This window comes from Bufo bufo, chromosome 1, assembly GCF_905171765.1.
Source record: "Bufo bufo chromosome 1, aBufBuf1.1, whole genome shotgun sequence".
In the NCBI taxonomy this organism is placed as follows: domain Eukaryota; kingdom Metazoa; phylum Chordata; class Amphibia; order Anura; family Bufonidae; genus Bufo; species Bufo bufo.
The window spans coordinates 836,587,513-836,607,585 of record NC_053389.1 but is presented as its reverse complement, the minus strand read 5'-3'; the positions used below and the strand labels follow the sequence as shown (position 1 = coordinate 836,607,585).

The 20,073-nt window shown below is 48.8% G+C and overlaps 1 protein-coding gene and 1 long non-coding RNA gene across 2 annotated transcripts in view; one reads left to right on the top strand and one right to left on the bottom strand.

Annotated features, from left to right (window-relative positions):
- The window catches only part of LOC120986664, a 63,182-nt gene extending 58,944 nt beyond the window's left edge, over positions 1–4,238 (top strand). Inside the window, exons 2-3 of the long non-coding RNA XR_005775740.1 lie at positions 3,951–3,957; positions 4,051–4,238. This is a non-coding gene — a long non-coding RNA (uncharacterized LOC120986664). The remainder of the gene's footprint in view (positions 1–3,950; positions 3,958–4,050) is intronic.
- Positions 4,239–6,272: 2,034 nt separating this feature from the next.
- TSC22D4 (TSC22 domain family member 4) overlaps positions 6,273–20,073 on the bottom strand; it is a 61,090-nt gene continuing 47,289 nt past the window's right edge. Inside the window, exon 5 of the mRNA XM_040415332.1 lies at positions 6,273–6,904. Within this exon, the coding sequence (XP_040271266.1) occupies positions 6,716–6,904 (189 nt within the window). The 3' untranslated portion in view covers positions 6,273–6,715. The remainder of the gene's footprint in view (positions 6,905–20,073) is intronic.

Sequence of the window (20,073 nt, the reverse complement as noted above, 5' to 3'; positions counted from 1 at the left end):
GTTGCTTAGCTTTGGGAATAAGGATCTGTGTTTGACCTCATTCCCAGGGCGGCTTTACTGCTGGGTGGCTCCCTGCTCCTAAGTCTGCCTTGAGCGCCGAGCTGATCACTCGGTGCTCAACTGGTTGGTCTGTCGGTCATGTGACGCTGGCCACGTCACATGACCCTCACTCCCCACTATAAATACAGGCAGCCTGCTAGCCACAGGTTGCCTGTTAATTTCTAGGTTCCTGGCTATTTGTTGGACTACTGAATACTCACCTGATTCCGTTCCCTGACGATCCTTTGCCTGCTCCTCCTGTACTGCGCATCTGTCCTGGTATTGTGACCTCGGCTCCCACCTGACTACTCTCTTAGGACTCCTCTTGTACTTCTCTACTCTCCTGGTATTTGACCCCGGCTTCTCCTGACAATTCTTTGCTTTACCCTTTGTACTGCGTAGCTCTCTTGGTTCTGACCCGGTCCATTCATGTTCCGTATTTTGTCTTGTCTGTCTTTCCTGCACGTATCCTAAGTTAGGGACTGTCATCCAGTTGTCCCCTGTCATCAGGACTCGTGAGGCAAGTAGGCAGGGCCAGGGGTGAGGGTGGAGCGCAGTGGTCACTATCCTTCCCCCTGTGTGTGTGTGGACGTGACCGTTACAGATTAACAGGCCCAATAACCACTGTATCATGAATCCTCTTACTACCCTGACTGACCATGTCTCTAACTTGACATAGATGGTGCAGGAGCTAGGAGAGAAACTAAGTTCTTGTGATTTAGGGCAAGGTTCTTCCACTCCTCTGTCCTCCAGTCCACATTTTGAACCCCAGATGAAGCTCCCAGAACCCTTTTCTGGAGACCGGAAGAGGTTTCTCTTCTTTAAGGAGAATTGCAAACTCTACTTCCGTTTGCGCCCCGTGTCCTCCGGTCCCGAGAGCCAACGCGTGGGGATTATCATTTCTCTACTACAGGGTGATCCCCAGGACTGGGCATTTTCGTTACCTCCTGGGGCCAGTTGTCTAACTTCTGTGGAGGGGTTTTTTCAGGCCCTGGGTACCCTCTATGACGAACCAGACAGGGCCCTGGTAGCCGAGACGGCTCTTAGGGCACTGGTTCAGGGCCATCTCCCTGCGGAGGAGTATTGCACCCAATTCAGACGGTGGTGTGTCCCCTCAGGATGGAATGAACCAGCCCTGAAGAGTCAGTTTAGGTCTGGTCTATCTGATAATTTAAAATATCTATTAGTCAATTACCAAATTCCTGAGACCTTAGAGGAGATGATGACCCTAGTTGTCCGACTTGACAGACGAGTTAGAGAGAGACGACAAGAACGACAGTTCTGTTCTCAGATGGTGGTCCAGCCAGAGGCCTTTTCCAGGGACAACACTGAGGTCTCCACCGAGGGACCCATGCAGGTTGGCATGACCCGGGGTAATCTTCGTCACAGACGCGGAGAGTGATTCTACTGTGGAGATCCTGGCCATTGGATCAACAAGTGTCCTAAGAGGGTCCTCTCTGACAAGTCTCCTAAGGCAAGACAACCTAAAGACCAGGTACACCCTGATTTTTCTAAAGGTAAGCTTTTGGTACCCATAACAATTTCTCTGGGGGTTAATAAGTGGCCGGGTAAGGCCTTTATTGATTCCGGTTCAGCGGCCAGCTTTATTGACTTTGAGTTTGCTAGTAAATTGGGTATTCCAATTTTTGCTTTACCTACACCTATCCATGTCATGGCTATTGATGCTACTCCCCTGATTGGTGGTACGGTGAGGTCATGTACCTCTGAAATTTCTCTGTCCGTGGGTGTGTGCCACTCTGAGAGATGTTCTCTTCTAGTCCTGGAGAACCTACCAGTTGAGGTGGTACTAGGGTTGCCTTGGCTCCGTTTACATAACCCCACAATTGATTGGTCCAAAGGAGAGTTGGTGAAATGGGGACCTAAGTGTGACTCATGCTTGTCCGTGGTCCAGGCTGGGGTTTCAGTAAGGTCTAAAACTTTACCCTCTGTTATTAAGGAATATTCTGATGTGTTCTCGTCCCTTACTCCAGAGGTTCTACCCCCCCCATAGACCTTATGATTGCGCCATAGAGCTAATTGAGGGTGCCGAATTTCCTAAAGGTCGAATTTATAATCTTTCAGGGCCCGAATGCAAGGCTATGGAAGATTATATTAAGGAGAGCCTTGCTAAAGGGCATATTAGACCTCCAGTCTCTCCTATGGGAGCAGGGTTTTTCTTTTTTAAAAAGAAGGATGGTGGTCTTAGGCCTTGTATTGATTACCGGAGATTAAATAAAATCCCTTTCCAAAATAGATACTCTCTCCCATTGATTCCGGATTTATTTAACCAGGTTTTGGGGTCAACCTGGTTTTCCAAGATTGACCTGAAAGGGGCATACAATCTAATCCGAATCAAGGAGGGAGACGAATGGAAGACAGCGTTCAATACTCCGATAGGACACTTTGAATATCAGGTGATGCCTTTTGGACTCAGCAATGCCCCAGCTGTGTTCCAAAACTTAATGAACGATATTCCTAGGGAGTTCTTAGGTAAATTTGTTATTGTCTATCTTGACGACATTTTGATATTCTCTCCTGATTTCGAATCTCATGTGTCTCATGTCAAACAAGTATTAGAGGTGTTGAGGGAGAACCAGCTATCCGCTAAGCAAGAGAAATGTGTCTTTGGTGTACAGGAGATACTGTTTCTAGGGCATGTTTTGACTCCTCACGCCTTTAAGATGGATCCTGGTAAGGTTTTAGCAATTAAGGAATGGGTAAGGCCTTCATCCTTAAAGGCTTTACAACGATTTTTGGGTTTCGCTAATTACTACCGTAAATTTATCATGAATTTGCTCCATTACTATTAACTGGAACATCTCTTCCATAGTGGTGACCTGTGTCGCTTCCATCCACCCCTTGGCGGCTCGCTGTAGTCGGAGTGCCCATTCAGTGTGTGAGTCTTTTGTTTGTTTCTTGATGTCCCGGAATTTGAGTCGGTATGCCTCAGAGGTAATGGCATACCGTGCTAGGATGGCTTGTTTGACTTTGGGATAATTCCTGATGTCTTCGTCTGAGACGGTTCGGTATGCCTCTGCGGCGCGGCCTGACAATCTACCTGCCAGCAGGGGTACTTGGTCGGCTAGGCTGATGTCGTGTAGCTGGCACAACCTTTCGAAATCCTGTAGGTATTCGTCAATATCACTTTCTCCTTCTGTGTAATTTTTAAAAGCTTGGTAGGGAATCTTCCCTGGGTAGTGCTGGTGGGCGCTGGGGCTCCTTCCCCGACTCGCTGAATAGCGTTTTGCTTCGCTACAATGTACTCGTGTACATCTGCTATCAGTCTTTCCAGTGTCTCCATGGAGGGGGTGTTTGGGTAAAAAGCTAACCTGCTATTGAGCTCTCTTGTAAATTCTGTTGGCTCTGTCTCCTGTGGAGTTGCCGCAGTGGTCGCTCTGTCCCCCTCCATGAGTTCGGCCACAAGAGTAGCTTTGGTTTTGTTGCTGGCTTTTCTTCCCCTTGCTTCCAATAATTCCTTTAACGTAGTTCGTTTCAATGTTGCATAATTCGTCTCCATTCACCGTTCGTTCGTATGACTGCACATATTCTAGAACTCCGGTATATCCGAATAGCTGTTTCAACGAACTGCTGCTTTGCTGTGCTGCAAGGCTTGTATCCCACCGCTGCCACCAATTGTTGCGGAGATTCAAGGTATACCCTTAATATCTTCACTTAAATCCCCTTGTAGCTGAAGGAGCAGGTCAATATCCAAGAGACAATTTCCCCAGTGACTGGACAACACACAGTTTGGGAGTCAACTGACTTTACTAGGCATGCGCACCTGGTTTCAAACCTCCAACAGCCTCATTTACATACAATACATAGATTACTATGGTACAAGGAGAAGTGGGGTCAGACAATAGCAAGGGCTGAGACAACACCCTGCTGGGGAAACAATGGGGCAGGAAAAGGGCGGAGGTGAAGAGGTACAGACAAGAAAGACATTCTGTAAGTGGCTAGGTTTGCCACAATGACGTCACCTGAGAATCACCCTGTACAGAGATGGTGGAGAGGACGTCACCTGAGAATCTCCCTGTACAGAGATGGCGGAGAGGACGTCACCTGAGAATCTCCCTGTAGAGAGATGGCGGAGAGGACGTCACCTGAGAATCTCCCTGTACAGAGATGGTGGAGAGGACGTCACCTGAGAATCGCTCTGTACAGAGATGGTGGAGAGGACGTCACCTGAGAATCGCCCTGTACAGAAATAGTGGAGAGGACGTCACCTGAGAATCGCCCAGTACAGAAATGGCGGAGAGGACGTCACCTGAGAATCGCCCTGTACAGAGATGGTGGAGAGAACGTCACCTGAGAAATCGCCCTGTACAGAGATGGTGGAGAGGACGTCACCTGAGAATCGCCCTGTACAGAAATGGTGGAGAGGACGTCACCTGAGAATCGCTCTGTACAGAAATGGCGGAGAGGACGTCACCTGAGAATCGCCCTGTACAGAGATGGTGGAGAGGACGTCACCTGAGAATCTCCCTGTACAGAGATGGCGGAGAGGACGTCACCTGAGAATCTCCCTGTAGAGAGATGGCGGAGAGGACGTCACCTGAGAATCTCCCTGTACAGAGATGGTGGAGAGGACGTCACCTGAGAATCGCTCTGTACAGAGATGGTGGAGAGGACGTCACCTGAGAATCGCCCTGTACAGAAATGGTGGAGAGGACGTCACCTGAGAATCGCCCAGTACAGAAATGGCGGAGAGGACGTCACCTGAGAATCGCCCTGTACAGAGATGGCGGAGAGAACGTCACCTGAGAAATCGCCCTGTACAGAGATGGTGGAGAGGACGTCACCTGAGAATCGCCCTGTACAGAAATGGTGGAGAGGACGTCACCTGAGAATCGCCCAGTACAGAAATGGCGGAGAGGACGTCACCTGAGAATCGCCCTGTACAGAGATGGCGGAGAGAACGTCACCTGAGAAATCGCCCTGTACAGAGATGGCTGAGAGGACGTCATCTGAGAAATCGCCCTACACAGAGATGGCGGAGAGGATGACTGTTGAGGCCAGGTTCTTGTGGTGCCGCTGCTCTCCAGATAGAACCTTCTCACATTAGGGACTTATCATCAGCACTTCTGGAGACATCTCATTAGAAGCTGAAGCAAGATTGTGTTAGAATCATGACCAGGTCACCTTCACAACCTCTGCTGGCTGTCAGTGAATAACAGGCATCGTTTACCTTACTTCTGACTCTGCCCACAACATATTGAGCTTGCTCTGTCACTACACAGATTACATTCCAGCTCACCATACGATCCCACTGGGCGGAACAGCCCGGACAAGTCCTTGGTGCAAACACAGAAAAGAAGCTCCAGCCTCCAGGGTTGTCTATGTTGCCGTTATCTTTATTTGTCTTCGGTTAAAATACAGCGATACAGACATCAACTCCCTCCAGCGCCCGGGTTACATGTTTCGAACTTAGCAGTTCTTACTCATAACCTGATGTGTTGTCCGGCTACTGGGGTGAAATACTCACCATCCTCCATGACAAGTGGTCTATGGTGTGCAGTCCGGCCTGGGGGGTGTTGTCTCCGCCCTCCAGTTTTTCCCCCTTTCCCTCCCAAATAAAGATAACGGCAACATATCCAACCCTGGATGCTGGAACTTCTTTTCTGTGTGCTTGCTCTGGCGTTGCCATGGTAGCTCTGACACAACTTCCTGTCTGCTGTCAGAACGATGTTCACATGACAGGAAGTCCAAGCAATTTTAGACATGGCAACCCCAGAGCGAGTGCAATACCCTCATGGTAGCAGGACATGTGCAGTGACCTCTTCAGGTGTGATTCACCAGGCTGCAACCGTCATGGGAGGAGTTTAATGCTACCGCGTGCCGTGACTCCGCCCTCTGTGATGACATCACTGAACTGAGGTAACTTATCACTGATCACATGTATTAATCATGGTCGTTGCTCATTGAAAGTACTACTCTCATCGGGCAACGGCTACTGTGGGATGCTGAGAGGCACGGTACAAAAGGGGTTGTCACACACTGATTGGTTGCCAGGAGGAACTGATGCGTGGAAGGGGAGGAGCTACCAGAAGTGATCACAGACAATATGGCTGACAGGAAATAGAAACTGTATGTGAGCAGGGAGTTGACCGCCATCTGGTAGAAAAATAGCTTTATTGATCAGTACAGTTACAGCACACACCACGAGCGGCCCACGTAGCGTGCAGGAGTGTGAGTTGGGACCGCGCAGGAGTGTGATCCGGGACTGCGCAGGAGTGTGATCCGGGACCGCGCAGGAGTGTGAGTCGGGACCGCGCAGGAGTGTGAGTCGGGACCGCGCTGTCCACCATTAGTAGATACTGTACCATTTTATTTGGCGGACCGCCAGTCCTGCGGCATACAGTCAAACGTTAGTCCATTAATAACATTCATTAACGCAGTTAGGGTGGCCCCGCCCCCTGCACAGCCGTTATAAAGCAACGCGTAAGACGGCGGGGCCTCAGTACGGCAGCATTTCTGTAGCAATGTCTGTTCTGCTAAACTTGTTCATGTCCTTGTGTCAGGTCCGAAAACGGACAAAACCGCAACGTGGGGGGGGGGGGGGGGGGCGTCCACTGGCCACACCGACTTCTTCCGTTTCTTGGGGTGTCTCCGGTGCAGACTCCGCCTCCTCATCGTCAATCATCCAACTCCAGTACACGAGACACAACCGCAGGGTTCACAGCGCATTCCTAGATGACTGCATACGGGCGCTGAGCTCAGACAGCTGCTGCGGGGAGGCGAGTGTGCGCAGGAGGCGGTTCTCGTGCTCCAGGACGCCATTCCTCTCCGTCAACTCCTTAATCTGTTCCTTCAACGCTTCCACCTCTTCACGGACCGCGAACAGGAGGTGAGTCTTCACCAGGTCCTGGTGACAGAATAGCAGAGAGGTAAACGGGGTGTAGTGTAAACGGTGTAACAGATAAAGGACGGAGGTGTAGTGTAGAGGAGTGTGTGTGAGGACGGTACAGGAATAGTAGATACAGGAGGAGGTGTAGTGTAGAGGAGTGTGTGTGAGGACGGTACAGGAATAGTAGATACAGGAGGTGTAGTGTAGAGGAGTGTGTGTGAGGACGGTACAGAAATAGTAGATACAGGAGGTGTAGTGTAGAGGAGTGTGTGTGAGGACGGTACAGGAATAGTAGATACAGGAGGAGGTGTAGTGTAGAGGAGTGTGTGTGAGGACGGTACAGGAATAGTAGATACAGGAGGTGTAGTGTAGAGGAGTGTGTGTGAGGACAGTACTGGAATAGTAGATACAGGAGGTGTAGTGTAGAGGAGTGTGTGTGAGGACGGTACAGGAATAGTAGATACAGGAGGTGAGGTGTAGAGGAGTGTGTGTGAGGACGGTACAGGAATAGTAGATACAGGAGGAGGTGTAGTGTAGAGGAGTGTGTGTGAGGACAGTACAGGAATAGTAGATAGAGGAGGAGGTGTAGTGTAGAGGAGTGTGTGTGAGGACAGTACAGGAATAGTAGATACAGGAGGTGTAGTGTAGAGGAGTGTGTGTGAGGACGGTACAGGAATAGTAGATACAGGAGGTGTAGTGTAGAGGAGTGTGTGTGAGGACGGTACAGGAATAGTAGATACAGGAGGTGTAGTGTAGAGGAGTGTGTGTGAGGACGGTACAGGAATAGTAGATACAGGAGGTGTAGTGTAGAGGAGTGTGTGTGAGGACGGTACAGGAATAGTAGATACAGGAGGAGGTGTAGTGTAGAGGAGTGTGTGTGAGGACAGTACAGGAATAGTAGATACAGGAGGTGTAGTGTAGAGGAGTGTGTGTGAGGACGGTACAGGAATAGTAGATACAGGAGGAGGTGTAGTGTAGAGGAGTGTGTGTGAGGACGGTACAGGAATAGTAGATACAGGAGGAGGTGTAGTGTAGAGGAGTGTGTGTGAGGACGGTACAGGAATAGTAGATACAGGAGGTGTAGTGTAGAGGAGTGTGTGTGAGGACAGTACAGGAATAGTAGATACAGGAGGTGTAGTGTAGAGGAGTGTGTGTGAGGACAGTACAGGAATAGTAGATACAGGAGGAGGTGTAGTGTAGAGGAGTGTGTGTGAGGACGGTACAGGAATAGTAGATACAGGAGGAGGTGTAGTGTAGAGGAGTGTGTGTGAGGACGGTACAGGAATAGTAGATACAGGAGGTGGTGTAGTGTAGAGGAGTGTGTGTGAGGACGGTACAGGAATAGTAGATACAGGAGGAGGTGTAGTGTAGAGGAGTGTGTGTGAGGACGGTACAGGAATAGTAGATACAGGAGGTGTAGTGTAGAGGAGTGTGTGTGAGGACGGTACAGGAATAGTAGATACAGGAGGAGGTGTAGTGTAGAGGAGTGTGTGTGAGGACGGTACAGGAATAGTAGATACAGGAGGAGGTGTAGTGTAGAGGAGTGTGTGTGAGGACGGTACAGGAATAGTAGATACAGGAGGTGTAGTGTAGAGGAGTGTGTGTGAGGACGGTACAGGAATAGTAGATACAGGAGGTGTAGTGTAGAGGAGTGTGTGTGAGGACGGTACAGGAATAGTAGATACAGGAGGAGGTGTAGTGTAGAGGAGTGTGTGTGAGGACGGTACAGGAATAGTAGATACAGGAGGTGTAGTGTAGAGGAGTGTGTGTGAGGACGGTACAGGAATAGTAGATACAGGAGGTGTAGTGTAGAGGAGTGTGTGTGAGGACGGTACAGGAATAGTAGATACAGGAGGTGTAGTGTAGAGGAGTGTGTGTGAGGACAGTACAGGAATAGTAGATACAGGAGGTGAGGTGTAGAGGAGTGTGTGTGAGGACGGTACAGGAATAGTAGATACAGGAGGAGGTGTAGTGTAGAGGAGTGTGTGTGAGGACAGTACAGGAATAGTAGATAGAGGAGGAGGTGTAGTGTAGAGGAGTGTGTGTGAGGACGGTACAGGAATAGTAGATACAGGAGGTGTAGTGTAGAGGAGTGTGTGTGAGGACGGTACAGGAATAGTAGATACAGGAGGTGTAGTGTAGAGGAGTGTGTGTGAGGACGGTACAGGAATAGTAGATACAGGAGGAGGTGTAGTGTAGAGGAGTGTGTGTGAGGACGGTACAGGAATAGTAGATACAGGAGGTGTAGTGTAGAGGAGTGTGTGTGAGGACGGTACAGGAATAGTAGATACAGGAGGTGTAGTGTAGAGGAGTGTGTGTGAGGACGGTACAGGAATAGTAGATACAGGAGGTGTAGTGTAGAGGAGTGTGTGTGAGGACGGTACAGGAATAGTAGATACAGGAGGAGGTGTAGTGTAGAGGAGTGTGTGTGAGGACGGTACAGGAATAGTAGATACAGGAGGAGGTGTAGTGTAGAGGAGTGTGTGTGAGGACGGTACAGGAATAGTAGATACAGGAGGAGGTGTAGTGTAGAGGAGTGTGTGTGAGGACAGTACAGGAATAGTAGATACAGGAGGAGGTGTAGTGTAGAGGAGTGTGTGTGAGGACGGTACAGGAATAGTAGATACAGGAGGAGGTGTAGTGTAGAGGAGTGTGTGTGAGGACGGTACAGGAATAGTAGATACAGGAGGAGGTGTAGTGTAGAGGAGTGTGTGTGAGGACGGTACAGGAATAGTAGATACAGGAGGAGGTGTAGTGTAGAGGAGTGTGTGTGAGGACAGTACAGGAATAGTAGATACAGGAGGTGTAGTGTAGAGGAGTGTGTGTGAGGACGGTACAGGAATAGTAGATACAGGAGGAGGTGTAGTGTAGAGGAGTGTGTGTGAGGACGGTACAGGAATAGTAGATACAGGAGGTGTAGTGTAGAGGAGTGTGTGTGAGGACGGTACAGGAATAGTAGATACAGGAGGAGGTGTAGTGTAGAGGAGTGTGTATGAGGACGGTACAGGAATAGTAGATACAGGAGGAGGTGTAGTGTAGAGGAGTGTGTGTGAGGACGGTACAGGAATAGTAGATACAGGAGGAGGTGTAGTGTAGAGGAGTGTGTGTGAGGACAGTACAGGAATAGTAGATACAGGAGGTGTAGTGTAGAGGAGTGTGTGTGAGGACAGTACAGGAATAGTAGATACAGGAGGTGTAGTGTAGAGGAGTGTGTGTGAGGACGGTACAGGAATAGTAGATACAGGAGGAGGTGTAGTGTAGAGGAGTGTGTGTGAGGACGGTACAGGAATAGTAGATACAGGAGGTGTAGTGTAGAGGAGTGTGTGTGAGGACGGTACAGGAATAGTAGATACAGGAGGAGGTGTAGTGTAGAGGAGTGTGTGTGAGGACAGTACAGGAATAGTAGATACAGGAGGAGGTGTAGTGTAGAGGAGTGTGTGTGAGGACAGTACAGGAATAGTAGATACAGGAGGAGGTGTAGTGTAGAGGAGTGTGTGTGAGGACAGTACAGGAATAGTAGATACAGGAGGAGGTGTAGTGTAGAGGAGTGTGTGTGAGGACGGTACAGGAATAGTAGATACAGGAGGTGTAGTGTAGAGGAGTGTGTGTGAGGACAGTACAGGAATAGTAGATACAGGAGGTGTAGTGTAGAGGAGTGTGTGTGAGGACGGTACAGGAATAGTAGATACAGGAGGAGGTGTAGTGTAGAGGAGTGTGTGTGAGGACAGTACAGGAATAGTAGATACAGGAGGAGGTGTAGTGTAGAGGAGTGTGTGTGAGGACGGTACAGGAATAGTAGATACAGGAGGAGGTGTAGTGTAGAGGAGTGTGTGTGAGGACAGTACAGGAATAGTAGATACAGGAGGTGTAGTGTGGAGGAGTGTGTGTGAGGACGGTACAGGAATAGTAGATACAGGAGGAGGTGTAGTGTAGAGGAGTGTGTGTGAGGACAGTACAGGAATAGTAGATACAGGAGGAGGTGTAGTGTAGAGGAGTGTGTGTGAGGACAGTACAGGAATAGTAGATACAGGAGGAGGTGTAGTGTAGAGGAGTGTGTGTGAGGACGGTACAGGAATAGTAGATACAGGAGGAGGTGTAGTGTAGAGGAGTGTGTGTGAGGACAGTACAGGAATAGTAGATACAGGAGGTGTAGTGTGGAGGAGTGTGTGTGAGGACGGTACAGGAATAGTAGATACAGGAGGAGGTGTAGTGTAGAGGAGTGTGTGTGAGGACAGTACAGGAATAGTAGATACAGGAGGAGGTGTAGTGTAGAGGAGTGTGTGTGAGGACAGTACAGGAATAGTAGATACAGGAGGAGGTGTAGTGTAGAGGAGTGTGTGTGAGGACGGTACAGGAATAGTAGATACAGGAGGTGTAGTGTAGAGGAGTGTGTGTGAGGACGGTACAGGAATAGTAGATACAGGAGGAGGTGTAGTGTAGAGGAGTGTGTGTGAGGACGGTACAGGAATAGTAGATACAGGAGGAGGTGTAGTGTAGAGGAGTGTGTGTGAGGACAGTACAGGAATAGTAGATACAGGAGGAGGTGTAGTGTAGAGGAGTGTGTGTGAGGACGGTACAGGAATAGTAGATACAGGAGGAGGTGTAGTGTAGAGGAGTGTGTGTGAGGACGGTACAGGAATAGTAGATACAGGAGGTGTAGTGTAGAGGAGTGTGTGTGAGGACGGTACAGGAATAGTAGATACAGGAGGAGGTGTAGTGTAGAGGAGTGTGTGTGAGGACAGTACAGGAATAGTAGATACAGGAGGAGGTGTAGTGTAGAGGAGTGTGTGTGAGGACGGTACAGGAATAGTAGATACAGGAGGAGGTGTAGTGTAGAGGAGTGTGTGTGAGGACAGTACAGGAATAGTAGATACAGGAGGAGGTGTAGTGTAGAGGAGTGTGTGTGAGGACGGTACAGGAATAGTAGATACAGGAGGAGGTGTAGTGTAGAGGAGTGTGTGTGAGGACGGTACAGGAATAGTAGATACAGGAGGTGTAGTGTAGAGGAGTGTGTGTGAGGACGGTACAGGAATAGTAGATACAGGAGGAGGTGTAGTGTAGAGGAGTGTGTGTGAGGACGGTACAGGAATAGTAGATACAGGAGGAGGTGTAGTGTAGAGGAGTGTGTGTGAGGACGGTACAGGAATAGTAGATACAGGAGGAGGTGTAGTGTAGAGGAGTGTGTGTGAGGACAGTACAGGAATAGTAGATACAGGAGGAGGTGTAGTGTAGAGGAGTGTGTGTGAGGACAGTACAGGAATAGTAGATACAGGAGGTGTAGTGTAGAGGAGTGTGTGTGAGGACAGTACAGGAATAGTAGATACAGGAGGAGGTGTAGTGTAGAGGAGTGTGTGTGAGGACGGTACAGGAATAGTAGATACAGGAGGAGGTGTAGTGTAGAGGAGTGTGTGTGAGGACGGTACAGGAATAGTAGATACAGGAGGAGGTGTAGTGTAGAGGAGTGTGTGTGAGGACGGTACAGGAATAGTAGATACAGGAGGTGTAGTGTAGAGGAGTGTGTGTGAGGACGGTACAGGAATAGTAGATACAGGAGGAGGTGTAGTGTAGAGGAGTGTGTGTGAGGACAGTACAGGAATAGTAGATACAGGAGGAGGTGTAGTGTAGAGGAGTGTGTGTGAGGACAGTACAGGAATAGTAGATACAGGAGGAGGTGTAGTGTAGAGGAGTGTGTGTGAGGACGGTACAGGAATAGTAGATACAGGAGGTGTAGTGTAGAGGAGTGTGTGTGAGGACAGTACAGGAATAGTAGATACAGGAGGAGGTGTAGTGTAGAGGAGTGTGTGTGAGGACGGTACAGGAATAGTAGATACAGGAGGAGGTGTAGTGTAGAGGAGTGTGTGTGAGGACGGTACAGGAATAGTAGATACAGGAGGAGGTGTAGTGTAGAGGAGTGTGTGTGAGGACAGTACAGGAATAGTAGATACAGGAGGAGGTGTAGTGTAGAGGAGTGTGTGTGAGGACGGTACAGGAATAGTAGATACAGGAGGAGGTGTAGTGTAGAGGAGTGTGTGTGAGGACGGTACAGGAATAGTAGATACAGGAGGAGGTGTAGTGTAGAGGAGTGTGTGTGAGGACGGTACAGGAATAGTAGATACAGGAGGTGGTGTAGTGTAGAGGAGTGTGTGTGAGGACTGTACAGGAATAGTAGATACAGGGGAGGTGTAGTGTAGAGGAGTGTGTGTGAGGACAGTACAGGAATAGTAGATACAGGAGGTGTAGTGTAGAGGAGTGTGTGTGAGGACGGTACAGGAATAGTAGATACAGGAGGAGGTGTAGTGTAGAGGAGTGTGTGTGAGGACAGTACAGGAATAGTAGATACAGGAGGTGTAGTGTAGAGGAGTGTGTGTGAGGACGGTACAGGAATAGTAGATACAGGAGGAGGTGTAGTGTAGAGGAGTGTGTGTGAGGACAGTACAGGAATAGTAGATACAGGAGGTGTAGTGTAGAGGAGTGTGTGTGAGGACGGTACAGGAATAGTAGATACAGGAGGTGTAGTGTAGAGGAGTGTGTGTGAGGACAGTACAGGAATAGTAGATACAGGAGGAGGTGTAGTGTAGAGGAGTGTGTGTGAGGACAGTACAGGAATAGTAGATACAGGAGGAGTAGTGTAGAGGAGTGTGTGTGAGGACAGTACAGGAATAGTAGATACAGGAGGAGGTGTAGTGTAGAGGAGTGTGTGTGAGGACGGTACAGGAATAGTAGATACAGGAGGTGTAGTGTAGAGGAGTGTGTGTGAGGACGGTACAGGAATAGTAGATACAGGAGGTGTAGTGTAGAGGAGTGTGTGTGAGGACAGTACAGGAATAGTAGATACAGGAGGTGTAGTGTAGAGGAGTGTGTGTGAGGACAGTACAGGAATAGTAGATACAGGAGGTGTAGTGTAGAGGAGTGTGTGTGAGGACGGTACAGGAATAGTAGATACAGGAGGAGGTGTAGTGTAGAGGAGTGTGTGTGAGGACGGTACAGGAATAGTAGATACAGGAGGAGGTGTAGTGTAGAGGAGTGTGTGTGAGGACGGTACAGGAATAGTAGATACAGGAGGAGGTGTAGTGTAGAGGAGTGTGTGTGAGGACAGTACAGGAATAGTAGATACAGGAGGTGTAGTGTAGAGGAGTGTGTGTGAGGACAGTACAGGAATAGTAGATACAGGAGGAGGTGTAGTGTAGAGGAGTGTGTGTGAGGACGGTACAGGAATAGTAGATACAGGAGGTGTAGTGTAGAGGAGTGTGTGTGAGGACGGTACAGGAATAGTAGATACAGGAGGAGGTGTAGTGTAGAGGAGTGTGTGTGAGGACGGTACAGGAATAGTAGATACAGGAGGTGTAGTGTAGAGGAGTGTGTGTGAGGACAGTACAGGAATAGTAGATACAGGAGGTGTAGTGTAGAGGAGTGTGTGTGAGGACGGTACAGGAATAGTAGATACAGGAGGAGGTGTAGTGTAGAGGAGTGTGTGTGAGGACGGTACAGGAATAGTAGATACAGGAGGTGTAGTGTAGAGGAGTGTGTGTGAGGACGGTACAGGAATAGTAGATACAGGAGGAGGTGTAGTGTAGAGGAGTGTGTGTGAGGACGGTACAGGAATAGTAGATACAGGAGGTGTAGTGTAGAGGAGTGTGTGTGAGGACAGTACAGGAATAGTAGATACAGGAGGAGGTGTAGTGTAGAGGAGTGTGTGTGAGGACGGTACAGGAATAGTAGATACAGGAGGAGGTGTAGTGTAGAGGAGTGTGTGTGAGGACAGTACAGGAATAGTAGATACAGGAGGAGGTGTAGTGTAGAGGAGTGTGTGTGAGGACAGTACAGGAATAGTAGATACAGGAGGAGGTGTAGTGTAGAGGAGTGTGTGTGAGGACAGTACAGGAATAGTAGATACAGGAGGTGTAGTGTAGAGGAGTGTGTGTGAGGACGGTACAGGAATAGTAGATACAGGAGGTGTAGTGTAGAGGAGTGTGTGTGAGGACAGTACAGGAATAGTAGATACAGGAGGAGGTGTAGTGTAGAGGAGTGTGTGTGAGGACGGTACAGGAATAGTAGATACAGGAGGAGGTGTAGTGTAGAGGAGTGTGTGTGAGGACAGTACAGGAATAGTAGATACAGGAGGAGGTGTAGTGTAGAGGAGTGTGTGTGAGGACAGTACAGGAATAGTAGATACAGGAGGAGGTGTAGTGTAGAGGAGTGTGTGTGAGGACGGTACAGGAATAGTAGATACAGGAGGTGTAGTGTAGAGGAGTGTGTGTGAGGACAGTACAGGAATAGTAGATACAGAAGGAGGTGTAGTGTAGAGGAGTGTGTGTGAGGACGGTACAGGAATAGTAGATACAGGAGGAGGTGTAGTGTAGAGGAGTGTGTGTGAGGACGGTACAGGAATAGTAGATACAGGAGGAGGTGTAGTGTAGGGGAGTGTGTGTGAGGACGGTACAGGAATAGTAGATACAGGAGGAGGTGTAGTGTAGAGGAGTGTGTGTGAGGACAGTACAGGAATAGTAGATACAGGAGGAGGTGTAGTGTAGAGGAGTGTGTGTGAGGACGGTACAGGAATAGTAGATACAGGAGGAGGTGTAGTGTAGAGGAGTGTGTGTGAGGACGGTACAGGAATAGTAGATACAGGAGGAGGTGTAGTGTAGAGGAGTGTGTGTGAGGACAGTACAGGAATAGTAGATACAGGAGGAGGTGTAGTGTAGAGGAGTGTGTGTGAGGACAGTACAGGAATAGTAGATACAGGAGGTGTAGTGTAGAGGAGTGTGTGTGAGGACGGTACAGGAATAGTAGATACAGGAGGAGGTGTAGTGTAGAGGAGTGTGTGTGAGGACGGTACAGGAATAGTAGATACAGGAGGAGGTGTAGTGTAGAGGAGTGTGTGTGAGGACGGTACAGGAATAGTAGATACAGGAGGTGTAGTGTAGAGGAGTGTGTGTAAGGACGGTACAGGAATAGTAGATACAGGAGGAGGTGTAGTGTAGAGGAGTGTGTGTGAGGACGGTACAGGAATAGTAGATACAGGAGGTGTAGTGTAGAGGAGTGTGTGTGAGGACAGTACAGGAATAGTAGATACAGGAGGAGGTGTAGTGTAGAGGAGTGTGTGTGAGGACAGTACAGGAATAGTAGATACAGGAGGAGGTGTAGTGTAGGGGAGTGTGTGTGAGGACGGTACAGGAATAGTAGATACAGGAGGTGTAGTGTAGAGGAGTGTGTGTGAGGACAGTACAGGAATAGTAGATACAGGAGGTGTAGTGTAGAGGAGTGTGTGTGAGGACGGTACAGGAATAGTAGATACAGGAGGAGGTGTAGTGTAGAGGAGTGTGTGTGAGGACGGTACAGGAATAGTAGATACAGGAGGAGTAGTGTAGAGGAGTGTCTGTGAGGACAGTACAGGAATAGTAGATACAGGAGGAGGTGTAGTGTAGAGGAGTGTGTGTGAGGACAGTACAGGAATAGTAGATACAGGAGGAGGTGTAGTGTAGAGGAGTGTGTGTGAGGACGGTACAGGAATAGTAGATACAGGAGGAGGTGTAGTGTAGAGGAGTGTGTGTGAGGACAGTACAGGAATAGTAGATACAGGAGGAGGTGTAGTGTAGAGGAGTGTGTGTGAGGACGGTACAGGAATAGTAGATACAGGAGGAGGTGTAGTGTAGAGGAGTGTGTGTGAGGACGGTACAGGAATAGTAGATACAGGAGGTGTAGTGTAGAGGAGTGTGTGTGAGGACGGTACAGGAATAGTAGATACAGGAGGAGGTGTAGTGTAGAGGAGTGTGTGTGAGGACGGTACAGGAATAGTAGATACAGGAGGAGGTGTAGTGTAGAGGAGTGTGTGTGAGGACGGTACAGGAATAGTAGATACAGGAGGTGTAGTGTAGAGGAGTGTGTGTGAGGACGGTACAGGAATAGTAGATACAGGAGGTGTAGTGTAGAGGAGTGTGTGTGAGGACGGTACAGGAATAGTAGATACAGGAGGAGGTGTAGTGTAGAGGAGTGTGTGTGAGGACGGTACAGGAATAGTAGATACAGGAGGTGTAGTGTAGAGGAGTGTGTGTGAGGACGGTACAGGAATAGTAGATACAGGAGGTGTAGTGTAGAGGAGTGTGTGTGAGGACGGTACAGGAATAGTAGATACAGGAGGTGTAGTGTAGAGGAGTGTGTGTGAGGACGGTACAGGAATAGTAGATACAGGAGGAGGTGTAGTGTAGAGGAGTGTGTGTGAGGACGGTACAGGAATAGTAGATATAGGAGGTGTAGTGTAGAGGAGTGTGTGTGAGGACGGTACAGGAATAGTAGATATAGGAGGTGTAGTGTAGAGGAGTGTGTGTGAGGACGGTACAGGAATAGTAGATACAGGAGGAGGTGTAGTGTAGAGGAGTGTGTGTGAGGACGGTACAGGAATAGTAGATACAGGAGGAGGTGTAGTGTAGAGGAGTGTGTGTGAGGACGGTACAGGAATAGTAGATACAGGAGGTGTAGTGTAGAGGAGTGTGTGTGAGGACGGTACAGGAATAGTAGATACAGGAGGAGGTGTAGTGTAGAGGAGTGTGTGTGAGGACGGTACAGGAATAGTAGATACAGGAGGTGTAGTGTAGAGGAGTGTGTGTGAGGACGGTACAGGAATAGTAGATACAGGAGGAGGTGTAGTGTAGAGGAGTGTGTGTGAGGACGGTACAGGAATAGTAGATACAGGAGGAGGTGTAGTGTAGAGGAGTGTGTGTGAGGACGGTACAGGAATAGTAGATACAGGAGGTGTAGTGTAGAGGAGTTTGTGTGAGGACAGTACAGGAATAGTAGATACAGAAGGAGGTGTAGTGTAGAGGAGTGTGTGTGAGGACAGTACAGGAATAGTAGATACAGGAGGTGTAGTGTGGAGGAGTGTGTGTGAGGACGGTACAGGAATAGTAGATACAGGAGGTGTAGTGTAGAGGAGTGTGTGTGAGGACAGTACAGGAATAGTAGATACAGGAGGAGGTGTAGTGTAGAGGAGTGTGTGTGAGGACGGTACAGGAATAGTAGATACAGGAGGTGTAGTGTAGAGGAGTTTGTGTGAGGACAGTACAGGAATAGTAGATACAGGAGGAGGTGTAGTGTAGAGGAGTGTGTGTGAGGACAGTACAGGAATAGTAGATACAGGAGGAGGTGTAGTGTAGGGGAGTGTGTGTGAGGACGGTACAGGAATAGTAGATACAGGAGGTGTAGTGTAGAGGAGTGTGTGTGAGGACGGTACAGGAATAGTAGATACAGGAGGTGTAGTGTAGAGGAGTGTGTGTGAGGACGGTACAGGAATAGTAGATACAGGAGGTGTAGTGTAGAGGAGTGTGTGTGAGGACAGTACAGGAATAGTAGATACAGGAGGTGTAGTGTAGAGGAGTGTGTGTGAGGACGGTACAGGAGTAGTAGATACAGGAGGTGTAGTGTAGAGGAGTGTGTGTGAGGACGGTACAGGAGTAGTAGATACAGGAGGAGGTGTAGTGTAGAGGAGTGTGTGTGAGGACAGTACAGGAATAGTAGATACAGGAGGAGGTGTAGTGTAGAGGAGTGTGTGTGAGGACGGTACAGGAATAGTAGATACAGGAGGTGTAGTGTAGAGGAGTGTGTGTGAGGACGGTACAGGAATAGTAGATACAGGAGGAGGTGTAGTGTAGAGGAGTGTGTGTGAGGACGGTACAGGAATAGTAGATACAGGAGGAGGTGTAGTGTAGAGGAGTGTGTGTGAGGACGGTACAGGAATAGTAGATACAGGAGGAGGTGTAGTGTAGAGGAGTGTGTATGAGGACAGTACAGGAATAGTAGATACAGGATGTGTAATGTAGAGGAGTGTGTGTGAGGACGGTACAGGAATAGTAGATACAGGAGGAGGTGTAGTGTAGAGGAGTGTGTGTGAGGACGGTACAGGAATAGTAGATACAGGAGGTGTAGTGTAGAGGAGTGTGTGTGAGGACGGTACAGGAATAGTAGATACAGGAGGTGTAGTGTAGAGGAGTGTGTGTGAGGACGGTACAGGAATAGTAGATACAGGAGGTGTAGTGTAGAGGAGTGTGTGTGAGGACGGTACAGGAATAGTAGATACAGGAGGTGTAGTGTAGAGGAGTGTGTGTGAGGACAGTACAGGAATAGTAGATACAGGAGGTGTAGTGTAGAGGAGTGTGTGTGAGGACGGTACAGGAATAGTAGATACAGGAGGTGTAGTGTAGAGGAGTGTGTGTGAGGACGGTACAGGAATAGTAGATACAGGAGGTGTAGTGTAGAGGAGTGTGTGTGAGGACGGTACAGGAATAGTAGATACAGGAGGAGGTGTAGTGTAGAGGAGTGTGTGTGAGGACGGTACAGGAATAGTAGATACAGGATGTGTAATGTAGAGGAGTGTGTGTGAGGACGGTACAGGAATAGTAGATACAGGAGGAGGTGTAGTGTAGAGGAGTGTGTGTGAGGACAGTACAGGAATAGTAGATACAGGAGGAGGTGTAGTGTAGAGGAGTGTGTGTGAGGACAGTACAGGAATAGTAGATACAGGAGGAGGTGTAGTGTAGAGGAGTGTGTGTGAGGACGGTACAGGAATAGTAGATACAGGAGGAGGTGTAGTGTAGAGGAGTGTGTGTGAGGACAGTACAGGAATAGTAGATACAGGAGGTGTAGTGTAGAGGAGTGTGTGTGAGGACGGTACAGGAATAGTAGATACAGGAGGTGTAGTGTAGAGGAGTGTGTGTGAGGACGGTACAGGAATAGTAGATACAGGAGGTGTAGTGTAGAGGAGTGTGTGTGAGGACGGTACAGGAATAGTAGATACAGGAGGTGTAGTGTAGAGGAGTGTGTGTGAGGACGGTACAGGAATAGTAGATACAGGAGGTGTAGTGTAGAGGAGTGTGTGTGAGGACGGTACAGGAATAGTAGATACAGGAGGAGGTGTAGTGTAGAGGAGTGTGTGTGAGGACGGTACAGGAATAGTAGATACAGGAGGTGTAGTGTAGAGGAGTGTGTGTGAGGACGGTACAGGAATAGTAGATACAGGAGGAGGTGTAGTGTAGAGGAGTGTGTGTGAGGACAGTACAGGAATAGTAGATACAGGAGGAGGTGTAGTGTAGAGGAGTGTGTGTGAGGACGGTACAGGAATAGTAGATACAGGAGGAGGTGTAGTGTAGAGGAGTGTGTGTGAGGACGGTACAGGAATAGTAGATACAGGAGGAGGT